The sequence below is a fragment of the Onthophagus taurus genome, chromosome 1 (genome assembly GCF_036711975.1).
Source record: "Onthophagus taurus isolate NC chromosome 1, IU_Otau_3.0, whole genome shotgun sequence".
NCBI lineage: Eukaryota > Metazoa > Arthropoda > Insecta > Coleoptera > Scarabaeidae > Onthophagus > Onthophagus taurus.
In genome coordinates, this window is record NC_091966.1 from 40,639,368 (window position 1) to 40,665,066 (window position 25,699).

The following is a 25,699-nucleotide window of genomic DNA, read 5'->3' on the forward strand; positions in this document are numbered from 1 at the left end:
ACTCAAGATATCTTTATTTTTATAAAATCAAGATGGCCGAAAACAAAACACTAATTAATTGTGACATCTATACTTTTAAAAGTGAATTTTAAGATAAATATAGAGTGTGATACATCAAATTAGGTTAGAATTTTCTAATCTTTACGAAAATCTTATTACTTTTGATGTATTTTAATGATTTAATAAATCTTGACGAATAAATAGCTATATTTGGGGATGTAAATATCAACTTTAATTTTGAATTATTTTTAATCTTTATGAAAAATTCTTTAAAATGAATCCAAACACAACGTATTTTGCTTTTAAGCTTCCCGAGATATTTTGATTTTTATATTTTAAAAGTTCCAAAATGGCCGAAACAAAATGATTTATAAATATTGCCATAGATAATTAAAAATCGTGTAAAATGAGTCCAAACTCGATATATCTATGTGTTATAACACCCAAGATATCTTTATTTTTATAAAATCAAGATGGCCGAAAACAAAACACTAATTAATTGTGACATCTATACTTTTAAAAGTAAATTTTAAGATAAATATAGGGTGTGATACATCAAATTAGGTTAGAATTTTCTGATCTATACGAAAATCTTATCATTTTTGATGTTTTTTTAATAATTTAATACATTTTGACGAACAAATGCCTATATTTGGGGTGTAAATATCGCTTTAATTATGAATTATTTTTAATCTTTATGAAACATTGTTTAAAATGAATCCAAACACAACGTATTTTGCTTCTAAGCTTCCCAAGATATTTTGATTTTTAGATTTTATAAAATCCAAGATGGCCGAAAACAAATGATTTATAAATATTGCGATAGATAATTAAAAATCGTTTAAAATGAGTCCAAACTCGATATATCTATGTGTTATAACACCCAAGATATCTTTATTTTTATAAAATCAAGATGGCCGAAAACAAAACACTAATTAATTATGACATTTATTGTTTTAAGAATGAATTTTAAGATAAATATAGAGTGTGATACATCAAATTAGGTTAGAATTTTCTGATCTCTACGAAAATCTTATTATTTATGTTGTAAATATAATATATACGTAGAATTAGTTAAAAATTTAATTAAATTAAAAAAAATTCTCTCCATCTTAAACTATTTAAATATTTTCTAATTTAATTATTTTTTAACACTAATTACTTTCTTAATTTTTATTTTTTTCATTCTTTTTTCATTACCAACGAAAACGACCAAAAATTAATAAAATTTAGGCCCTGGAACACCACCACCTTCTCCACGGGTGCCGACAACGTCCAATTCACCTTCCAGTTCAATCGCAACCGCTGCTATTACGACCACAACCACCAACTTTCCCATTTCACGTCCAACCGCTATCAATCTTACTCAGGCTTTAATACAGGGTGTTCAAGGTTAGGGGTTAATTTACTTCTTCTAAAGTACTAACTTTTTTTAACAAACAAAAAAGAAAGTAAGCTTTAATAATTATAACTCAAATTAACATTAATTTAAAAATGTAATAAAATACATTGTGATTTTGTGAAATAAAATAAATGTGCAATTGTGGAACTAATTTAAATGTCGTTGAACTAAGCAATTTTTTGACTGACTTTATTTGTTAAATGTTGTGCATCGGTTTTTAGCTGCATGCTATTTTTGGTTTTTTTTTCTTGTTGTAACGTGCAGATAGCAGCGGTGCGCAGAAACTGGATAATGTTGAGAAATGGGTGGACTCAACCATCAAATATGATCGTTTGCAACATAACGATTCAGGTTGGTTTTAATTAAAAAGAGTTGTAATAATTTTTTAAATTTTAATTGAGTTCGAAATTAATTTTAATTAAATAGAGACCAAATTAATACAAATTTTGTTGATTCAAAATTATTTGTTTTTTGTATACCGAGAATTTCATATAACTAGCAATATATGAATGCAGTAACCGTAGTTACGAAACTACTGTGTAATTGCACTGTCCCACATCAAATGTAACATAGCTTAATAGTATAGGCATTGGGTAGTTTTGCAAAAGAAAAGTTTTGCTTGAAAAAAGGTCTTAAGAACGTCTATTGCATATTGAATTAAAACTAGAACTAACACAAGACCTAGAACTAGAATCATTTGGATTTTGCCGCACGTCTTTCAAGACGGCTAAACCCGAATGATTCTAGTTCTAGGTCTTGTGTTAGTTCTAGTGATCGTCTATATCGTCTGAAGACGCACGGCTAAACCCGAAACTTTCTAGTTCTAATGTTAGTTCTAGTTTTAATTCAATAAAAATATGCAACACAGTGATATCTAATGCTAATTAGCGCTACCAGCATTGTCACTAGAACTAACATTTCACCTAGAACTAGAAACATTTAGGATTAGCCGTCTTAACGTTTTGTGTTCCAAGAAGTCAAAAATTTTGAAACTTTATGACAGTATTAAAACGTTGTCAAAATACACTCAGTAAAGGCCTTTGGAATAAATTTTAGCAAAATATGACAATCTCCTCCATTCCAAGGGCATCATGCTGCTTGAGAATACCGTCAGGAATTAAAATATATTTTAGTGATGTTGCAGTATACAAAAACTTTTATTGCTGTTAGAAAATAAGTAACACTTGCTTTGGCTAAATCACATTATGATATTCAGAAAAACTTTATTACAACATAAATAAACATTGCACGCAATACATTTTAAGTGGGGTCTGGACTGAATAGTTTTGGCAGAACAATTTTCACATCCTCCTCTTTCTTTTCCAAAAGTAAACCAGTGCGAACCACGGTTCCCAAGTCTTTTCGTCTTTTGGGTAACTGGGCTGGTGAACTTGCACTACGAGATTTTCGTGGGCGCAGTAAACTTGTATATTTATTTATCAGACTTGTAGCTACAGAACGACGAAAATCTGATACCGTCATCCTTTTCTCTTCACATTTAGAATATATGACAAAAGAATTGACGAAGCATACAGGTGTCCCACGACGTGACTGCCATAGATTGGGAATGTGTTGCTTGGGTGATTTCAAGTCAAAAATGTCTAAGAAACATAGACCCAAAACGCTATCGTAACCAAGCTACAGGCTGTTGATTTTGTTATTATTATAAAGTCCAGGTGGCTGTGAATCATAATTTGTTATTTATTGTGAACCGGTGGATTGGAAGAGGTTCAGCTGTTCCTTAGCCAGCAAGGTCACCAGACTTTAATCCCTTAGATTACTTTTCATGGGAAAAGTTTAGTTTATGCAGAGAACAACTAGTAGCTAGAATTATGGATGCCGCAGAAACTATTCGTGCTGATCCTAAGACTGTTAGCACTTCAATTCTAAGAAGAGCTAGACTATGTATACAGCTGGCTGAACATTTTGAGCAACTAATTCAATAAAGCTGTTTCTTTTGAAATGGTCTACTACTTATTTAAAATTTCAAATACTTGTAGCTCGGTTACGTTAGCGTTTTGGATGTATGTTCATTAGACATTTTTGACTTGAAATCACTCCCAAGCTATGGCAGTCACGTCGTAGGACATCCTGTATATCACTTCTTGGAACTTGTCGAAGTTGCTGAACATGGTGGTCCTTTCTGTTCCATGAAAATTAGAGTAAAATTTTACGCACTTACTGTACTTCCATTTGTAATAACTTATATCTAAATTTGAGATCCGGTAATCATAATCTCCTCTTTTCATTCGTTTATGATCTACCAAATTGTTTGGTACAACTTTTTTGTAGACCTTATTGTTCCACAAGCTAAGATTTTCTCAATTTACAGTTTCTCCAAAAGACGGATACTTGTAAAAAAGTTATCGAAATAAATCAATCTATTTTTATTCCACTCATCTTTAGAAAGTTGAAGGACAATCCTTTCACGTAATCCATAATATTGATACACTTCAAATTTCTTTAGGTACTCTTTCTCATCTGCTAAGCACCAGAGCTTATAACTCCTTGTTATGGGCTTCATGGGATTAAATTCATCAACAGCCAGCTGCCTAGCGTCATGATAATAACTGGAGAACTGATGGTTAAGTGTTTCAAAATACGGACGGATCTTGTATAGTTTATCTGTATTATTCTTAGGAATAATGTTGTTATCGTTGACATGCAGATATGATAAAATCTTCTGAAACCTGTTACGAGTCGTTGTTCGTATGACAAGTGGTACACCCAAGTCTTCAGCATTACTCTAGAAGAGTTTATAGCTTGGAAAACTGTGGTAACTCATTAAGAAATTTATGCCAAGGAAACACAACAACACTTCTTCTTTCAAGTTTAGCGTTCTATTCCTTTGGCGTACAAATTACTTTGAAAGGTAATATCTTTCGCACAAATTGCAAAAATTGTTCCCTCTGGATAATCGTATCCTGGAATTTCAGTCTGTTTTTCCCGTTTTCTCCATTTTCTATCAATTTCTGCCTTATTCTTCTTCTTGGGCCCTTTGCCACGTATTTCTACTACTTCAGTGTCACTTTCCTCATTCTGATTAGTTAATTCTACTTCTTCATCTTCTAGCTTAGGCACCTCACTAGCACTGGTAAGAACAATGTCATCTTCTATATGTGTCTGTTCAGAATTATCCAACGGGAGATTTTCTAAGATTTTCACAACTTTTTCAACCTCAACACAAAGTTACACAAAATATAACATTTTTCGAGATAAAAATAAGAAATGTTTGAAAATTGTAATTGCAATAATTAAACAATACACGAAGCTGCTTACAAATCAGATCTAATAACAATTTATCAAAGAGATACCTTTTTGAACAACAACATTCAGCAACACCACTAAACTTCTAACGTCACATCTGGATAAATAAGTTTAAATATACCTAAAAACCCTGCGATTACCTACAAATGGTTAAGAGACGCACGGCTAAACGGAATGTTTCTAGATCTAAGTCTAGTGTTAGTTTTAGTTGTAATTTAATAAAAATATGCAACATAGTGATATCTAATGCTAACTAGCGCTACCTAGCACTGTCACTAGAACTAACACTAGACCTAGATCTAGAAACATTCGGATTTAGCCGCACGTCTTTCAAGACGGCTAAATCTGAATGATTCTAGTTCTAGGTCTTGTGTTAGTTCTAGTGATATTGCTAGTGCAATACTAGAACTAACACTAGAGCGAACCTAAACCTGAATGATTCTAGTTCTAGAACTTCTAGGTTGGAAGCACTTTTCGGTATTTTAGAAGCAATTTCTTATTTTTGGAAGCAGGTTCTATCGTTTGGATGCAGTTTCGGAAGCAATTTCTGTCTCTTGGAATCAGTCTCTAGTTTTTTGCAAGCACTATTCACTATTTTGGAAACAATTTCTGTCTCTTGAAATTAGTTTTTAGTCTTCTGTAAGCACTTTTCAGTATTTTGGAAGTAGTTCTAGTCGTTTGCAAGCAGCTTTCAGTATTTTGAAAGCAATTTCTATCTGTTGGGAACACGTTTCAGTATTTTAGAAGCAGTTTCTTATTTTTTAAAACAAGTTCTATCGTTTGGATGCAGTTTCTAGTCTTTTGTAAGAACTATTCACTATTTTGGAAGCAGTTTCCGTCTCTTGAAATCAGTTTCTAGTCTTCTGTAAGCACTTTTCAGTATTTTGGAAACAGTTTCTAGTCTTTTGCAAGCACTTTTCAGTATTTTAGAAGCAGTTGCTTATTTATGGAAGTAGTTTCTATCTTTTGAAAGCAGTTTCTAGTCTTCTGTAAGCACCTTTCAGTATTTTTTAGCAGTTTCTAGTCTTTTGCAAGTACTATTCACTATTTTGGAAGCAATTTCTGTCTCTTGGAATCAGTTTCTAGTCTTTTGCAAGCACTTTTCAGTATTTTACAAGCAGTTGCTTATTTATGGAAGTAGTTTCTATCTTTTGAAAGCAGTTTCTAGTCTTCTATAAGCACCTTTCAGTATTTTGAAGCAGTTTCTAGTCTTTTGCAAGCACTATTCACTATTTTGGAAGCAGTTTCTGTCTCTTGGAATCAGTTTCTAGTCTTCTGCAAGCACTTTTCAGTATTTTAGAAGCAGTTTCTTATTTTTGGAAGTAGTTTCTATCTTTTGAAAGCAGTTTCTAGCCTTCTGCAAGCACCTTTCAGTATTTTGAAGCAGTTTCTAGTCTTTTGCAAGCACTATTCACTATTTTGGAAGCAATTTCTGTCCCTTGGAACCAGTTTCTAGTCTTCTGCTAGCATTTTTCAGTATTTTAAAAGCAGTTTCTATCTTTTGAAAGCAGTTTCTAGTCTTCTGTAAGCACCTTTCAGTATTTTGGAAGCAGTTTCTAGTCTTTTGCAAGCACTTTTCAGTATTTTAGAAGCAGTTGCTTATTTATGGAAGTAGTTTCTATCTTTTGAAAGCAGTTTCTAGTCTTCTGTAAGCACCTTTCAGTATTTTTTAGCAGTTTCTAGTCTTTTGCAAGTACTATTCACTATTTTGGAAGCAATTTCTGTCTCTTGGAATCAGTTTCTAGTCTTTTGCAAGCACTTTTCAGTATTTTACAAGCAGTTGCTTATTTATGGAAGTAGTTTCTATCTTTTGAAAGCAGTTTCTAGTCTTCTATAAGCACCTTTCAGTATTTTGAAGCAGTTTCTAGTCTTTTGCAAGCACTATTCACTATTTTGGAAGCAGTTTCTGTCTCTTGGAATCAGTTTCTAGTCTTCTGCAAGCACTTTTCAGTATTTTAGAAGCAGTTTCTTATTTTTGGAAGTAGTTTCTATCTTTTGAAAGCAGTTTCTAGCCTTCTGCAAGCACGTTTCAGTATTTTAGAAGCAGTTTCTTATTTTTGAAAGCAAGTTCTATCGTTTGGATGCAGTTTCTAGTCTTTTGTAAGCACTATTCACTATTTTGGAAGCAGTTTCCGTCTCTTGAAATCAGTTTCTAGTCTTCTGTAAGCACTTTTCAGTATTTTGGAAGCAGTTTCTAGTCTTTTGCAAGCACTTTTCAGTATTTTAGAAGCAGTTGCTTATTTATGGAAGTAGTTTCTATCATTTGAAAGCAGTTTCTAGTCTTCTATAAGCACCTTTCAGTATTTTTTAGCAGTTTCTAGTCTTTTGCAAGTACTATTCACTATTTTGGAAGCAATTTCTGTCTCTTGGAATCAGTTTCTAGTCTTCTGCAAGCACTTTTCAGTATTTTACAAGCAGTTGCTTATTTATGGAAGTAGTTTCTATCTTTTGAAAGCAGTTTCTAGTCTTCTATAAGCACCTTTCAGTATTTTGAAGCAGTTTCTAGTCTTTTGCAAGCACTATTCACTATTTTGGAAGCAGTTTCTGTCTCTTGGAATCAGTTTCTAGTCTTCTGCAAGCACTTTTCAGTATTTTAGAAGCAGTTTCTTATTTTTGGAAGTAGTTTCTATCTTTTGAAAGCAGTTTCTAGCCTTCTGCAAGCACCTTTCAGTATTTTGAAGCAGTTTCTAGTCTTTTGCAAGCACTATTCACTATTTTGGAAGCAATTTCTGTCCTTTGGAACCAGTTTCTAGTCTTCTGCTAGCATTTTTCAGTATTTTAAAAGCAGTTTCTAGTCTTCTGTAAGCACCTTTCAGCATTTTGAAGCAGTTTCTAGTCTTTTGCAAGCACTATTCACTATTTTGGAAGCAATTTCTGTCCCTTGGAACCAGTTTCTAGTCTTCTGCTAGCATTTTTCAGTATTTAATAAGTAAATTATATTGACATGTTACATTTTATGTGGGACAAATAAGTAGGTTTCTATGGAAATATATTTTAGTATATTGCATCTTAAGTGAAATTCACTGTATTTTTTTTATTAATAAAGACGACTCATTTCTGCAATCTTATCAACGTTCACCGGATGAATTCGATGGTAAAGTAGATTAAAGAAGTTGCAAAGTTGAATCAAGTTGTAATTATTTTTAACCCCCTGCTAAATTTATAAAAGTAGATTTATTTATACTTATAAAAAAATGAGCTTTTTTACTTTTTTCACTCACCTTATTAATTATTTTCTTCACCTCTAATTTTTTTTATATAATATTATATGAAATGAAATAAAATCGATGTAAAAATCGATCAAAAAAATGTGATGAGAGAGATCATGCGATTCCCGCATGTAAGCTATAAAAAAACCAAAGCTGTACTAACTCGGCTTCTATTTTTTTGCAATCTATTTGTAGAAATAAGGATAGTATGTCCAGAAAAGCCATACTCGCAGCTGTCCACAAATTCCCAAAGTTCAGGTATGCTAATTATAGCTTAAAAATGAGAATAAATTTTATTAAAAAGTAAGTTGCTCTAATCCCAACCTTAATTTATTATTTTTTCCTAAATTAAATTAATTAACTTTAGATTAGCTACTTTTTGCCTTCAATATCTATCAATAAATTAATCTTAATTAATTAAAAACAATCTCGTAGAATTTTTAATGGTCTCTATAAATATCTATGTAAATTTAACCTTATTTTTTAACTTTGCACCTAATTTTTTTTTATTAAAAAGAAATTCACAAATTAATTTTAAAATTATTTAACCCAAAAAAATATTTTACTGCATGTTTGTACTCTGAAGTAATTTTTGGAACCTATTTACGTAAGTTTTTGTGATTGCGTTCTTGTTCTTTGTCTATATATATTTATATTTTATTTCAATTTTTCCTAATCGTAAGTCTCGTTTATTTTTATTTATTTTTTTTATTACTATTTTCTTTTTATTTTCTAACAATAATGAGTATGTTGGTTAATAAACCAGTGGTACTTGGTGTGCCCTCAATGTAGTGACTCTGTTGATAAATTTTAGATGTTGTTGTAATATAAATGTGTTTCTTTATCACTGGTGTATTTTTATTTCGTTTTGTGCTAATTAAGTAAAAAGAAATAAGTCTACCTTTAATATTGAAAAAACGTCATCGTTTTATTTTACATTCTACCATTTAATTCCGCAGCTCGACGACAAGAAATCATCAAAATGACTGAACAACTTATCGAAGCTATAAACACGGGAGATTTCGAAGCTTATACGTAAGATTTTTCGCTTCTTGTAACATTAATATATTTATGACATTGTTTGTTTTGAAGGAAAATTTGTGATCCACATCTAACAGCTTTTGAACCCGAAGCAATGGGAAATTTAGTTGAAGGAATGGATTTCCAAAAATTCTACTTCGATAACGGTAACTTAATTTCAAAACGAATTTTCTTTAATAATTATTTTATTCGTTTTAGTTTTGGGAAAAAATTGCAAAGCTGTTAACACCACAATTTTAAATCCTCACGTTCATCTTTTAGGAGAAGATGCGGCTTGTATCGCTTACGTTAGATTAACACAGTATATGGATAAGTAAGTTTTTTATCTTTAATTTTATAGACTAATGGCCGATCTTACAAGTGTTGGTATAATCACTGGATTAGTTATTCCCAGAATAATTTATTCTCGGCATTAATTTAACGAATGCGTCTTATAATAATAATATATATTGATCACAATGCACTACACTTCAGAATAAGCAACTAAAAATGGTTTCCAATAAACAACTGATCAATCTTATGGTGAGGTTCAATATAGGTATAATTGTTCTTCCACCTCACCATAAAGTATATAAAGAGAAAAGAAAACGCGAAAAAAAAAGAATCGCGACAACGGTATAAAGCTATAAACAAAACAAGAGTTTTAACATATAATACTTAGGTACAGAACACTGTTCTATGACTTAGGTGAGTACTACCAAAGGCCACAACAAGTCGTTATCGATACCATGTCAGTACTCGAAAGGGTTCCCCAGAAATTAAGAACAAATTTAGGTACAACAAAAAGATTACAAAAACATTCAAAGGCAAAAGCAAAGATCTGTGACTATTAAGAGATTTACAGGTATTGCGAACACTGCTCCCCAAACAGAAAATCAGCATAGCGCCTCCTAGCGGTGGCGGCAGACTCACACTCTGTCAATGCGAAACCAGAAGGGAGCTCATTACTTTGCATATCTGGTATGGGAAGCATTTTATAAAACTCATAGTGTGGAATATTGGTATATTATAAAGCCTTTCTTATGCCAGAATAGTTATTCCAATGATTGGTTGAAGTTGGTAATACTGTGGGTATAACGCGCAGCGCGCAGGTGGTTTGTTTACGTTTAGCGACTGTCAAATTGATCAGCGGTGTTTACCATTATTCTGTTTTTATTTTTATTTTACATCCTTACGAATATGAATGTGAACATACACTGTTGGACATAATTCACGAGCACACCCTATATAATCTGAACGCGTGAAGATGAATCCATGATATTTGCGGAGCACAAAGGTTTACTGTAGACGAGTTTATTCATCGAGTTGTTCCGTCGCGGCATTGTTGACTGAGCCGCTCTTCGAAGTGGAACATTCCGTCGTTATGGAGACCAAAGTGGATGGAAAATACCGGTCGTTTTTAGTGTGGTGTGAGGATCCACATTGTTATCGTAGTCTGTGTGCAATGGATGGGCGATCGCGTTACTTAAGCGAGTTTGAGCGAGAAATGTTTGAGGGTATGCACATTGAGGGTGTATCGTTCCGTGAAATTGCGCGTCGTCTCGACCGGTCTGAGGTAGGACATAGGTACCTTCAGCCGCGGCCGGAAGTACCCTGCGTGACCCCAGCACACGAGGATCGCGCTCTTGTGCTCAGCGCTTTAGCCTCGTATGAGTCCTCCTCAAGGCAACTTGGAGCTGTTTGGCCACCGGCAAGTGAAGGCGCATTCACTACGCGAACTGTACGGCCGCGTTTAGTAGATAGTGGACGGCGCGTGCGTCGTGCGAAACAGCGGATTCCAGTAACATCCGAGCACTGCAGCATACGTCACCAGTGGGTCAACGCTAGACATTAGTGGGTTGCCGACTAGAGGGACATTTTGTTTTCCGACGAATTAAGATTCGAATTGAGCACCGATGATGCGCGAATTTTAGTTCGTCGGAGACGTGGTGATCGTCTACTCGAGCAGTGCGTGCAAGAATGCCCTATCCACCGACAACCGAGCATTATGGTTTGGGGTGCTATTACACATGGTGGACGTACACCTGCGTGTATAGCAGACCATGACGGGTCAACGATACGTAGATGAGGTGCTACGGTCCGTTGAGCTTCCCTACGTTCAGCGGCTCCCAGGTCTGCTATACATGCACGACAACGTACGACAGCACATCGGGCGTGTTGTACAGACCTTTGTGGAAGAGCACCGTATACGAATGCTTCTATGGCTAGCTCGGTTTCCGCATCTGAATCCGATCAAACATGTTTGGGAAATGACTGGTCGGAGACTTCTACGTTATCCGGCTTCCTCGGCTAACGTTGAGGAGCTATGGAGGCGAGTTGAGGTGGCATGGTTGGCCATCCCTCTCGCTACAATATAGCGACTTATAGACTCCATGCCACGTCGTGTAGCGATGGTACGCGAAGCTCACGGGGGATACTCTCTCTATTGATGTTTCTCCTCCCAGCAGAGTTGTGCCGCTCTCCATGTAAGAGTAAGTTACACTACTTTAGTACTACTTACATACCAAATTTTATTGCGCTAGACACACGCGTTCAGATTATACAGGTGTGCTCGTGAATTATTTCCAACAGTGTAGATGTGATTGTCCGATATAAAGGATCTACTTAGAACAAAATATTTTTAAGTTGTGGTATTAGTACTATCTATTTACTACATCAGTATATTTAAATATAAATGTCAGTGGTGATAGATATAATTAATACTAGATCTAGAACTAGAAACATTTGGGTTTAGCTGTACGTCTCTTAAGACGGCTAAACCCGAATGTTTCTAGTTCTACGTCTAGTGTTAGTTCTAGTTTTACACTAGTACTGTTACTATGTAGAACTAACACTATACGTAGAACCAGAATCATTTGGGTTTAGCCGCACATCTCTAAAGATGGCTAAACCCGAATGATTCTAGTTCTAGTGTTGGTTCTAATGATAGTACTAATGTAAAACTAGAACTAACACTAGACCTAGAACTAGAAACATTCGGGTTTAGCCGGAACTTTCTAGTTCTAGGTCTAGTGTTAGTTCTAGTTTTATAGTTATTCAGCGCTAAGTTGTTGTATATTTATTGAACTAAATGTAGAACTAATACTATAACTAGAACCATTAGAGTTTAGACGTCTTAAGAGAAATGTGGCTAAATCCGAATGTTTTTAGTTCTAAGTTTAGTGTTAGTTTTAGTTTTAATTAGTCAGGCCTGCGACCTTTTTTGAAACTAAAGGCGATCTTCATTGATTTTTGGGTGTTGAATCCGGGAAAAATAATGAAAAATTTTCATCACCCTCTCACAAATTTGTTGAAAATCAGCATTACGCATTATTCATACAATAATTATTACGTCTGATATATGTCAAACAGTCTCTGACTTATTCCTAGTGCAAGCTATTCGCGTTGAATTACACGGTATAGCTATCCTGCGCCGTATACCGTTACTTATGCTATACGCCGGTATTGTAAGACGTTTCTTCTACTGTTTATACCAACATTTAGTTATTCTTGGTATACGGAGCGGTATAAACTGTTTTGTAAGATCGGCCCTAAGTTGAAAATTTGCCAAAACGCTATAAAGGACCAAAGTCTAAAATTTGGCCAAGATTAATCATAAATTTTTGGCATCACTTCTTTTTCTTCTTCAATAGTTAAACACATCGGCTTCTGGCCTCTCTCAATTTTTGTTTCCCTCCTCCCTCCATTTCCTAACCCAAACATATCCCGAGTGTCTCGTTCTCCCATCTTGCTCCTTACATCCTTCTCTCCATCATACTAACCACATGTTTTGCCCATTTCAATATCTTGAACTATTCTCAGACTATTGACTTCTTGTAGTAGCTGTATAGTGCCTGGTTATATCTTGTTCTCCAGGGTGCGGCAGAAAGATCTCCGTATCACCGTATTTAGTGAGGTTGCTGTATGAATATCGCTGCGAAGGGGGTTATTAATTAACAATGTAGAGGAGTACATTCATAATGGTTTTTCTGAGATTACTACTCAGCAAGCATTTCACATTCGGATCGTATACAGCCAGCCTGATTCTGTTCCTGATAGAAGAACTATTCAAGCTTGGATGTCAAACTTTAGAGAAACGAGTTCTGCGCAAAATGTAGCACAATCTCCAAAGCGTTCAGCACTTGCATGTAGCTGCTCACGGATTGTCTCAAAGGAGTCTAATAATTCTGCACAAACATCTACATATGGACACATACAAAATGATGGTTACCCATGAATTAAGTGCCATTTTGAATGATTTTGATTCCCACTTGTGCGTTCTTTTGATTTCGTCTAACTTCCACTTGTCAAGTCTTCATCTTCTTCCTTTATCCCTTCCTTATCTTTTCGCCCCCATCATATTATCCAACTCGTGGTTCATCCTGACTCTCCAGCTATCGTCTTTCTCTTGGGTTGGGACGAAAGTCTTACGGAGTATCTTCCGCTCAAACACTCTCAGAATGATCTCTCCTTTTTTAGGTATTCGACCACGTTTCAGCCACATAGGTTACTACAGGTCTTATTTGCTGAGGATCTTTGAGCATAGGAGACTTTTAGTGCCGTAGAAACAGTGATTGCCTCTCATGACCCTTACCACGACATATTCCGCGACTCGGCTTCTGTCGTTTAACAGATTTCCTAAGTAGGTTGTCAAAGTATTACAATAATAAGAGTGAATTTCGAAAATAACGAAAAATTGACCTTACCCAAACATTCTTTGCTGGGGTCATTGACAGGCGAAAACAAAACTGACCTATCCTAACATTCCTTCACGCTATAATTGGGGTTTCTCCACGCTTTAATTAGAGTGTCTTCACGCTATAATTGGGGTACAAAAGAAAACCGACATTCCTTCATGCTTTAATTGGGGTACAAAAGAAACCGACATTCCTTCACGCTATAATTGGGGTTCAACAGAATACTGACCTATCCTAACATTCCTTCACGCTTTAATTGGAGTGTCAAAAGAAAACTACCTGTCTTAACATTTCTTCACGCTTTAATTGGAGTGTCAAAAGAAAACTACCTGTCTTAACATTTCTTCACGCTTTAATTTGAGTATCAAAAGAAAACTACCTGTCTTAACATTCCTTCACGCTTTAATTGGAGTGTCTTCACGCTTTAATTGGAGTGTCTTCACGCTATAATTGTGGTACAAAAGAAAACCGACATTCCTTCATGCTTTAATTGGAGTACAAAAGAAAATCGACATTCTTTCACGCTGTAATTAGGCTTTAAAAGAAAACTGACCTATCCTAACATTTCTTCACACTTTAATTGGAGTGTCAAAAGAAAACTACTTGTCTTAACATTCCTTCATGCTTTAATTGGGATTTCTTCACGCTATAATTGGGGTACAAAAGAAAACCGACATTCCTTCACGCTGTAATTGAGGGGGTTTAAAAGAAAACTGACCTATCCTAACATTCCATTTGAACTCTAGAAGGTTATATGATTCAGAGAAAAGTCTTTTCGATCACACTTGGTCATCCGAAGTTTATAATAATCCACAAAAACACGTTAAAATAAATTAAAGCTATAAAATCATAATTGAAAATTATTAAAAATACGTAATAAGTTACCTGTCAATTTTGACAGAAGTGTTTAAGGATCCATTTATGTCGACTTGAATGATTTAACAACACTAAAATCGTTTTAAAGACACAAGAATTATTTAAAGAAACCTTAATTATGTTTATAATGTGTCTATATCTGTAGATTTCATTAATTTAAAGAAAAGAACTCACCTTTTTCAAGAGACGCTGTCATTTTTAGGTTTTAGTAACATTTACTGCCAACCCCTAAAAAATAAAATAAATCACTCAAAATGATTAAGAAATTTTGTAATAATTTGCTTTTAATTTATTTAACATTAAGTTGAAATCGATATAAATTGTTAGATATTAATCGAAAAGCACATTAAAGTTAATTAAAATTATTAAATTAGTATTAAAATTATTAAAAATATTTATTAAGTTACCTGTCAATTTTGACAGAAGTGTTTAGGGATCAATTTATTATCAACTAGAGCGATTTAACAACATAAAAATCGTTTTAAATACACAAGAATTATTTAAACAAATCTTAATTATGTTTATAATGTATCTATATCTTTAGATTTGATTAATTTAAAGAAAAGAACTCACCTTTTTCAAGAGACGCTGTCAGTTTTAGGTTTTAGTAACATTTACTGCCAACCCCTAAAAAATAAAATAAATCACTCAAAATGATTAAGAAATGTTGTAATAATTTGCTTTTAATTTATTTAAAATTAACTTGAAATCCATATAAATTGTTAGATATTAATCGAAAAGCACATTAAAATAGATTAAAATTATTAAATTAGTATTAAAATTATTAAAAATATTTATTAAGTTACCTGTCAATTTTGACAGAAGTGTTTAGGGATCAATTTATTATCAACTAGAGCGATTTAACAACATAAAAATCGTTTTAAATACACAAGAATTATTTAAATTAATCTTAATTATGTTTATAATGTATCTATATCTTTAGATTTGATTAAATTAAAGAAAAGAACTCACCTTTTTCGAGAGACGCTGTCATTTTTAGGTTTTAGTAACATTTATTGCCAACCCTTAAAAAATAAAATAAATCACTCAAAATGATTAAGAAATTTTGTAATAATTTGCTTTTAATTTATTTAAAATTAACTTGAAATCCATATAAATTGTTAGAAATTAATCGAAAAGCACATTAAAATAGATTAAAATTATTAAATTAGTATTAAAATTATTAAAAATATTTATTAAGTTACCTGTCAATTTTGACAGAGTGTTTAGGGATCAATTTATTATCAACTAGAGCGATTTAACAACATAAAAATCGTTTTAAATACACAAGAATTATTTAAACTAATCTTAATTATGTTTATAATGTATCTATATCTTTAGATTTGATTAATTTAAAGAAAAGAACTCACCTTTTTCAAGAGACGCTGTCATTTTTAGGTTTTAGTAACATTTATTGCCAACCCTTAAAAAATAAAATAAATTACTCAAAATGATTAAGAAATTTTGTAATAATTTGCTTTTAATTTATTACATTAAGTTGAAATCGATGGAAATTAATCGAAAAGCACATTAAAATAGATTAAAATTATTAAATTAATATTAAAAATATTTAAGTTACCTGTCAATTTTGACAGAAATATTTAGGGATTAATTTATATCAACTAGAACGATTTAACAACACTAAAATCGTTTTAAACACACAAGAATTATTTAAAGAAATCTTAATTATGTTTATATTATATCTATATCTTTAAATTTGATTAGTTTAAAGTAAAGAACTCCGCTTTTACAAGAAACGCTGTCATTTTTAGGTTTTAGTAACTTTTATTGCCAACCCTAAAAAAGAAAATAAATCACTCAAAATTATTAAGAAATTTGGTAATAATTTGCTTCTAATTTATTTAAAATTAAGTTGAAATCGATATAAATCGTTGGAAATTAATCGAAAAGCACATTAAAATCAATCAAAATTATCAAATTAGTATTAAAATAATTAAAAATATTCATTAAGTTACCTGTCAATTTTGACAGAAGTGTTTAGGGATTAATTTATATCAACTAGAACGATTTAACAACACTAAAATCGTTTTAAACACACAGGAATTATTTAAAGAAATGTTAATTATGTTTATAATCTGTCTATATCTTTAATATGATTAATTTAAAGAAAAGAACTCACCTTTTTTAAGACACGCTGTCATTTTTAGATTTTAGTAACATATATTACCAACCCTTAAAAAATAAAATAGATCCCTCAAAATGATTAAGAAATTTTGTAATAATTTACTTTTAATTTATTTAAAATTAAGTTGAAATTCATATAAATTGTTAGAAATTAATCGAAAAGCATATTAAAATAAATCAGTATTATTAAATTAGTCTTAAAATTATTAAAAATATTAGGGATTAATTTATTATCAACTAGAGCGATTTAACAACATAAAAATCCTTTTAAATACACAAGAATTATTTTAGAATTATTATATCTTTAGATTTCATTAATTTAAAGTTAAAGTCATATTTAAGTTTTAATGACATTTATTGCCAACCCCTAAAAAATAAAAATAATTATTTAAATTTAAATCAAAAAACTTATTACTTTCTTGTATTAACAAAATTATTTCTTTTTTAGACACGGTCAAGCTCATACTCATCAATCCGAAGAAAGCAGAGTATGGCACAAACGAGATAATAAATGGCAAAACGTTCATTTTCATCGTAGTTCCGGTTCCGGTGGAGCAACCTTTGGTTTTACCTCACACAAATAGGATTATATTCAACATCCCTGATAACTTATTCTTCTTAACGCTACTTGTTGGATTAATAGAATTAAAAGAATACAAGAGAAACAACAATATTTGATTTGTTTCCACCGGAAGAATTCCGCTAATTTTAATAATCATTTTATGTTTTCATTGTTAAACAGTGGGATTGTAAAACTGTTCTCTATTATATTTAACATTGTGTGAATCTCAACGTTTTTCGTGAATCGAAAAAGCGAGATTTTTTTTACAGTTGTTGTTGTTTAAAAGATTTTTTTATGTATTTTCTTTTTGTTATTACGTTTAAATTTTTAAGTGCCAAAAAGAGAAATGTTAAAATGAATCTTTAAATTTCTGCTTGAGGTTGTTGTAATTGTAATTTATTAATTTAAATCTTTTTTTTTTTAATCAACTTTTTGAAATTTAATGAAACGTAAGATCCCTTAACTGCCTTAAGATATAACCTATTATAACACGAATAAAAAAAAAAATATTAAGCGCTAAAATTATTACAATTTTAACTATCTATCAGTAAAAAGAAGTTGTCGTTTAAAGAAATAAATAGTCACTTACTACAGCCATTTATTATTGCCATAAATTTTAATTTATTAATTAAAAAAAGGAAACTAGTCTTTTTGATGTAACTTTTCAATGTACTCTTTCGAATTAATAAAAATTAATAATAAGAAATTGTGGTGTTGAAAAGATGCAGTTATAAAAACGATTTCATTGCTCTTATAGAGTAATTATGTACTTCTCAGAATTTCTCCAACGATTTTCGACGTTTTGACCTAAAAAGTAATATAGAATCCGAGGAGGAGCGAGTTTAATATTTAAAGTTAATTAATTAAAAAAAAATGAGAAAAGTAATGAAGATAACTCGTAGTTTCGCACAGACTTGCTTTATTATTATCAAAAAAACTATATTACTACTTATTGTGTAAGTAAATTTTTTAGAAATTGTCCGTATTCTATAAATAATAATCTAAAACCTACAATAAACTAAAAAAAAAATCATGGCACATTTCCTACTTTCTCAAATTTATTTAATTTTTTATCCAATTCGTTAATTATAATTAATTAATCATAATTAGAGGTTAACAACTTAAGGTTGTGTGAGATTGTTTACTTCTTTTTAAATATTTTCCACTTAAATCGAAATCTTTTGATACCCGAAAATAAGCACAAAAAAATAACCATATCAATGGAACATTATACAACTTAAAAAAATAAAAACATTTTCAGCTTAAATAAAATATTTAAAAAGAAGTGAATAATTTGCGTTTAAAAATCGTTTGGTCGCTTTTTAAACTGAGAAAAAATCGAATTTAAACCAAAAAAAAAAATGTGTATAAATAAATTTAAATGGTAATGAAAAAAAAAAACGAATAAACTACCCATACTTCGTGTTTAGCATGTAGTTATATACTTTCTATAGCAAATTTGTAGTTTATAAATATTAATTGTAATTTAAAAATTTAAATAAAGATGAAAAAGAAATGTTTAAAACGAAATAATGAAAGAGAAATAATCAATACCCACGATTGTAACGATGAATAATGAAAAAAATAAAGACGAAAATAAAAAAAAATATATTTAAAATTAATGGGAGAAAGAAAAAAAGAAAATAAAGTCATTCTGTGAATCGACTTAATTACGATTAAATATTTAAAATGATAAATTCTCAAAACTTGTATTGATTACACCCATTTATTGATTTGCAAAAGTAAAATAGAAATCGGGCCTAATGTGTCTAATAAATAATATTTATTGTGTATTTAAAAGAAAATTTGTTTAAACAAAGTTTACAAAAAGACACCATTTAGAGGCTAAAATGAAATAAAATATCGATTTGTCTGAATGTGTGTACAGTATCGAAAATAAATTTTCCTATAGAAATGTTTATAAATAATTGTTTTAGGTTTTTATTTGTTATTTGTAAATGTAAATGTTTTTTCTTGATTGTTTTTGTATATTGTTTGGTCATAATAAGGTGAAAAATTGATTAAAATCTTCGAGTGTGTACAGGATATTTTTGGTGGTCTCAATTTTGATTAAAAGTTCATTAAAAATGCTTTATTTGATACCAATTGTGTTATATTTTACTCAAAAAAAATTTTTTTTAATAATTAATTGTAGAAAATAAAAAATCCGTTAAAATGAGTATAAACACGATATGGTTATTTTCAAAAATAGTCGAGATATCATTGTTTTTAGGTTAACTTCCGGTTTATAACTTTTTTGTTTTTAAAGATAACTTAGTCGTGTTTGGTATCGTTTTAAAGGATTTTTAATAACCTTTAATTTAATTTAGGTTAAAAATCAAATTAATTTTTTTTTAATTATAATTAATAATTTTAATTTGATTCCAAAGTTATAAAAATTAATTAATTTTTATTGAAAATTCGGAAAGTTCATTAAAATCCCTTTAATTTGATACCAAACATGTCATAGTTTAGTTAAAAAAACCAACAGGAAGTTGTAAACCGGAAGTTATTAAAATTACAACATTTTTTAAAAATAATTAATTGGGGTTGTAAAAAATAAAAAATCCTTTAAAATGAGTATAAACACGATATGGTTATTTTCAAAAATACTCGAGATAACATTGTTTTTAGGTTAACTTCCGGTTTATAACTTTTTTGGTTTTAAAGATAACTTAGTCGTGTTTGGTATCGTTTTAAAGGATTTTTAATAACCTTTAATTTAATTTAGGTTAAAAATCAAATTAATTTTTTTTTAATTATAATTAATAATTTTAATTTGATTCCAAAGTTATAAAAATTAATTAATTTTTATCGATAATTCGGAAAGTTCATTAAAATCCCTTTAATTTGATACCAAACATGTCATAGTTTAGTTAAAAAAACCAACAGGAAGTTGTAAACCGGAAGTTATTAAAATTACAACATTTTTTAAAAATAATTAATTGGGGTTGTAAAAAATAAAAAATCCTTTAAAATAAGTATAAACACGATTGTGTTATTTTCAAAAATACTCGAGAAACATTGTTTTTAGGTTAACTTCCGGTTTATAACTTTTTTGTTTTTAAAGATAATTTAGTCGTGTTTGGTATCATTTTAAAGGATTTTTAATAATCTTTAATTTAATTTGGGTTAAAAATCAAATTAATTTTTTTTAATTATAATAAATAATTTTAATTTGATTCCAAAGTTATAAAAATTAATTAATTTTGATTGATAATTCGGAAAGTTCATTAAAATCCCTTTAATTTGATACCAAACATGTCGTAGTTTAGTTAAAAAAATACAACAGGAAGTTGTAAACCGGAAGTTATTAAAATTAAGAAATTTTTTTAAAATAATTAATTGGGGTTGTAAAAAATAAAAAATCCGTTAAAATGAGTATAAACACGATATGGTTATTTTCAAAAATACTCGAGATATCACTGTTTTTAGGTTAACTTCCGGTTTATAACTTTTTTGTTTCTAAAGATAACCTAATCATGTTTGGTATCATTTTAAAGGATTTTTAACACTCCTTAACTTAATTTAGGTTAAAAATCGATTTCAATTATTTTTTAATTATATTTAATAATTAAAAATCAAATTTAATCGTAAATTTATCAAAATTAATTAATTTTAATTAATAATTCGGCAAATTCATTAAAACCCCTTTAATTTAATACCAAACATGTCATATTTTAGTTAAAAAAATCAACAGGAAGTTGTAAACCGGAAGTTATTAAAATTAAGAAATTTTTTAAAAATAATTAATTGGGGTTGTAAAAAATAAAAAATCCTTTAAAATAAATATAAATATAATATGGGTATTTTCAAAAATACTCGAAATATCACTGTTTTTAGGTTAACTTCCGGTTTATAACTTTTTTGTTTTTAAAGATAACCTAATCATGTTTGGTATCATTTTAAAGAATTTTTAACACTCCTTAACTTAATTTAGGTTAAAAATCGATTTCAATTGTTTTTTAATTATAATTAATAGTTAAAAATCAAATTTGATCGTAAATTTATCAAAATTAATTAATTTTAATTAATAATTCGGCAAATTCATCAAAAACCCTTTAATTTGATATCAAACATGTCATATTTTAGTTAAAAAAATTAACAGGAAGTTGTAAACCGGAAGTTATTAAAATTAAGAAATTTTTTAAAAATAATTAATCGGGGTTGTTAAAAATAAAAAATCCTTTAAAATAAGTATAAACACGATATGGGTATTTTCAAAAATACTCGAGATATCATTGTTTTTAGGTTAACTTCCGGTTTATAACTTTTTTGTTTTTAAAGATAACCTAATCATGTTTGGTATCCTTTTAAAGGATTTTTGATGCTCTTTAACTTAATTTAGGTTAGAATGGAACCCTCTTTACTTCATATTATGTGATGTTGCATTTAGGAGACCACTCAGTTTCTGATCCACCAACTTCCTTTTACGTTGTTGTTGGAATTAGCAGATAATTACCAATCGAGTCTCAACTTTTAACTCAACCCAACGATTTGAATCAAAAATCTATAAGATGAAGATGGTATGTACAATAAGATGATGTTTTTGATTGTTGAAGGAAGAGGTTGCTGATTGATTTCTGATGGCATAAAACTTCCTGGAACTGTATATTTATGACAAGATGATTTATAAATTAATTTTTGCAACGTCCAAAAATTAATTTTAATGCAGAGTGACTTATAAAGATTAATATTTGTCATTTAATTTAACATAGATCTTACAGAGTTTGGTGGTCTCTTCTTTGCAACATTCTTTGCCACAATCCATCATGCTAAAACAAAAAATTCTTCTCACTTTATGTCACTTTTCTCCTTTGTTTAAACTTTTACCTTTGAAAAAATAGCTTCTTCTGCTTAACATACCTGTGTCTTTCTCTTTTCAAGGTGTGTTTGGTACAATTTTTTCTCCATCATTGTAGCTTCTTAATCACTCAGTGGCCTTTCAGTACCGATGTGAAGTCATGATTGCTATCTCATAATCCATGGTGTCCCTAGTTTGATTGAAGTTATTGTCAAGCAGTTGTCGTACATCCATCTTTTTTGGCATATAATCATCATCTTTACTTTACATTAGTTCTTTAATATCTTTCCGGCCATGTACAATGCTTACCTTTCTTGTCAATTTAGACATCGCTGTAACGTAGATGTAGCGTAAAGGGTTGCTGAGGTTATAGTTGCTGAAGCTCTTTTATTTGCCAACCCCAATACAAGATTGGTCATGGTTATATTCTTATCCAGAAACATCCCACATACGTGATTTTATCTTCCAGCTGTATCCTATCTTTGCTTTTTATCTTTTTGCCAACCCTATTCCAACTTAGCCATTTTTTTTGTTATAGAGGAGATAACGAAATCTCATGTAATGCAACCTAATGCAACAACATAGGCACTTGTTTGACTTAATTGTATCAACGTTTTCTCTTCTTACAAGCCTCGGAACTTCATACCAACTCTCCTAGAGTACCCAACATCGTCTTGGTTTCAGGAATTTCTTCTCTTTTATACTATTCTGCCTTTCTCTACAAAACTGCTCCCGATGAAACGTTTCCTTACTATGCGTAGCAAAACAATTTGAAATTGAACAAGATGATTATTAATTAATTTTCTTTCAATCTATTATTGAGGTACCTCATTGCTCGCTACAATATCTCAGCTGGGGAATCCCTAACTTTTTTTCTTGTATTCTCTTTATTTCAATTCAACTAGTCTTCGCAGTCGGGATGTTTAGACTTAAGTCTTAAGATAGCTCCCATAGAGTGAGGTTGTGGAAAATTGTGCAATGCAGGTGCAACCTTATTCGGATTGAGTTATGTACCTTTTGCTAACTGTAGATGTGCCAACTAACATCTTTACGGTTATTCTGATGACTTACTACATCGTTGACATCGCATTCTAACTTGCAAATTGATCTCCACCACTTTCAAAGACACCTATTATTCATGCCAAAAGACCCCTCACTGTACAGATCGATATCTTCACGATAAAATTTGCTATAATCACTGAACATTTCTACGCAACATATGTAAATTTGAATTTTGTATGCCGGCTAATCCGGCTGGGGTGCGTTCCAGACTGGATGTAGCGCCTTTATTTTACCTACATAAAAGAATAAAGACGCGACGTCCAGTCTAGAACATATACTATCTTTTCTGATTGGATGAAACTCTTCTCATATGTGTTATGTAGAAATGTTCAGTGATTACAAAAAACTTTACTCTCACCAAAACACTTAAGCTTCGTTCACACTGAAATTGGTAAAGTAAGTTTGCTACCTACTATCAAAAAGCAGAATGTGATACCAACTTTACCAACATGTTGAGTTAATTTTTATTAGAACACCAAAAATGTCCTACAAAATCCACATTTCTAAGATTAATTTCGAACCTTAATGTCTATTATGACTAGAAAACGATTTTTCAAATATGAAAAGTATTGTTATAAAAATATCAGGATTTTTTCGAAACTTACAACATTGTTTTTTCAATATTTTTTTGGAATAATCCTAGATTTTTTTTTAAATACTAATTAATAAATAGTTAATGTAATAATCTTAAATTTTCATCTCGTTTTATCCCTCTGTATATTAAACGTACAATGGCAAATTTAACCTTCTAATCCATCTTTATAGGTTATGTTATATTAAAAAAAAAAATTTTATATTTATAATAATTTATCTTAAAATAAAATTTAAAGCATAACCTGGATAAGTGAGCTCTTTCGTCATTGTATGTGATACAAGAAAGATTAAAAAAGAAGAAGATGATAAGTTTGTTAAAAATTCGTGTGTCGATATGATATAATAATATAATATATTTAAAAACTCTGTTACCAATATGTTACGTATATATATGTGCAATATAATATATATATTTGAGATTTGTAAATATATTTAAAAAAAGAAAACGCAAAAAAAAGAAAAATAATAAACAGTTTCGTTCCATACGACACTTTTAAACTACTACGATAGATCTTTACGGCTTCTATAATCCTTGTGAGAATTTTCTCTGATTCAAAAAAAGAAAATAATTATTAAATTATTACTCTAATAAACAGGTAAATTAAAATAAAATCGATCGCACTTTCTTTCTTTTTTTGGCAAAAACTAAAACACAAAAAAATGTAATAAAATATAAATAGGTACGTAAAAACACCTGTATATGTATATAATATGTGTATAGGTACGAATGTCTCGACTAATATGTCATTTCTTCACGAAGCGTAAAAGTGAAAACGAAGAAATAAAAATGAATAATGTATTTGCTTCTCTTGTAAAACGGATAAAAACACTATGTGGAAATGATAAGAAACCCAACACGTAAACATCAATGTATGTTTTTGTCTCATTACAATCAAGTATTTGAGTATGCCACTTTTATGGAAAATTAAATTTAAATTAAAAATATATATGTTGTTTGTTTTTTCTCCAATTCTCTTTTTGTTTCCTTCACAATTGGCTAAATAGATTTATTAGTATTTTATCAAAAATGTTGTAAATTTTAAGTATTTGCATTCTTTTATAATCTTCAAGATGTTTCAATTCTTAATTTATAAAGGTTTTGGAAAAAATAATTTTTTTGATAACAGCACTTTTAATAAACATTAAATTAAATATGTGATAATAAAAAATTTATATAAAATTAGTTGGTCATCATAGAAGCTTATAATTTGGTATAAAGCAACTTCAAACGTTCCTTTATAACCACAAAAAGTTTCATTTAATAATTCCTAGTCGTTTTGGAGAAATAAATTTTTATATATAATCCCAATTTCAATAAACATCATTTTCAAAAATTTTATTAAAAAAGCTGTTCATCCGGGAAACTTTAAATTTGGTAACAAATAAGTCTTAACCCTTCTTTATAACCTGAAAAAGTTTCAAATCTTAATTCCTAACTGTTTTGGAGAAAATTTTTTTTTAAACAGCACATTCAAAAAACGTGAAATTTAATGTGTGCTAATAAAGAATTTATATAAAATTTACTAATCATCATGGAAGCTTATAATTTGGTATAAACCAACCTCAAATCTTTCTTTATAACCTCAAAAAGGTTCATTCCTTAATTCTTTGCCGTTTTACAGAAATCAATTTTTATATTTAATCCCAATTTCAATAAATGTCATTTACAAAAGGGCGATTTCAAAAATTTTTATTAAAAAAGCTGTTTATTCGGGAAACTTAAAATTTGGTAACATCTAAGTCCTAACCTTTCTTTATAACCTCAAAAAATCTCAAATCTTAATTCCTAACTATTTTGGAGACAAACATTTTTTTTAAACAGTACATTCAAAAAGCGTGAAATTTAATATATGCTAATAAAAAATTTATATAAAATTAACTGATCAACATGGAAGCTTATAATTTGATGCAAACCAACTTCAAACGTTCCTTTATAACCTCAAAAAGTTTCAAATCTTAATTCCTAACTGTTTTGGAGAAAACAATTTTTACTTTAACATCACTTTCAAAAAACGTGAAATTAACTGATCATCATAGAAGCTTATAATTTGGTGTAAACTA

At 30.1% G+C, this 25,699-nt stretch overlaps 1 protein-coding gene and 1 long non-coding RNA gene across 14 annotated transcripts in view; one reads left to right on the top strand and one right to left on the bottom strand.

Annotated features, from left to right (window-relative positions):
• Positions 1-24,583, top strand: part of LOC111423765 (Calcium/calmodulin-dependent protein kinase II) — a 140,213-nt gene extending 115,630 nt beyond the window's left edge. For 2 of the 12 annotated variants that reach the window (XM_023057094.2, XM_071201355.1), the window contains 7 exons: positions 1,234-1,392; positions 1,667-1,753; positions 8,074-8,136; positions 8,838-8,913; positions 8,971-9,065; positions 9,118-9,232; positions 17,065-24,583. In XM_023057094.2, coding sequence (XP_022912862.1) covers positions 1,234-1,392; positions 1,667-1,753; positions 8,074-8,136; positions 8,838-8,913; positions 8,971-9,065; positions 9,118-9,232; positions 17,065-17,200 — 731 coding nt within the window. In that variant the 3' untranslated portion in view covers positions 17,201-24,583. The remainder of the gene's footprint in view (positions 1-1,233; positions 1,393-1,666; positions 1,754-8,073; positions 8,137-8,837; positions 8,914-8,970; positions 9,066-9,117; positions 9,233-17,064) is intronic. The other 10 variants (XM_071201359.1, XM_071201361.1, XM_071201358.1 and 7 more) reach the window with 6 other exon arrangements.
• On the bottom strand, positions 933-15,897 carry LOC111423766 (uncharacterized). Of its 2 annotated transcripts, XR_011642380.1 has the most exons (5): positions 15,842-15,897; positions 15,444-15,496; positions 15,045-15,098; positions 14,646-14,699; positions 933-1,426 (listed from the first exon to the last, which is right to left on the bottom strand). It is a non-coding gene; the product is annotated as an uncharacterized lncRNA (long non-coding RNA). The 2 variants fall into 2 exon arrangements; XR_011642381.1 differs by lacking the exon at positions 15,444-15,496 and having other exon boundaries at positions 15,842-15,891.
• Positions 24,584-25,699: the final 1,116 nt, after the last annotated feature.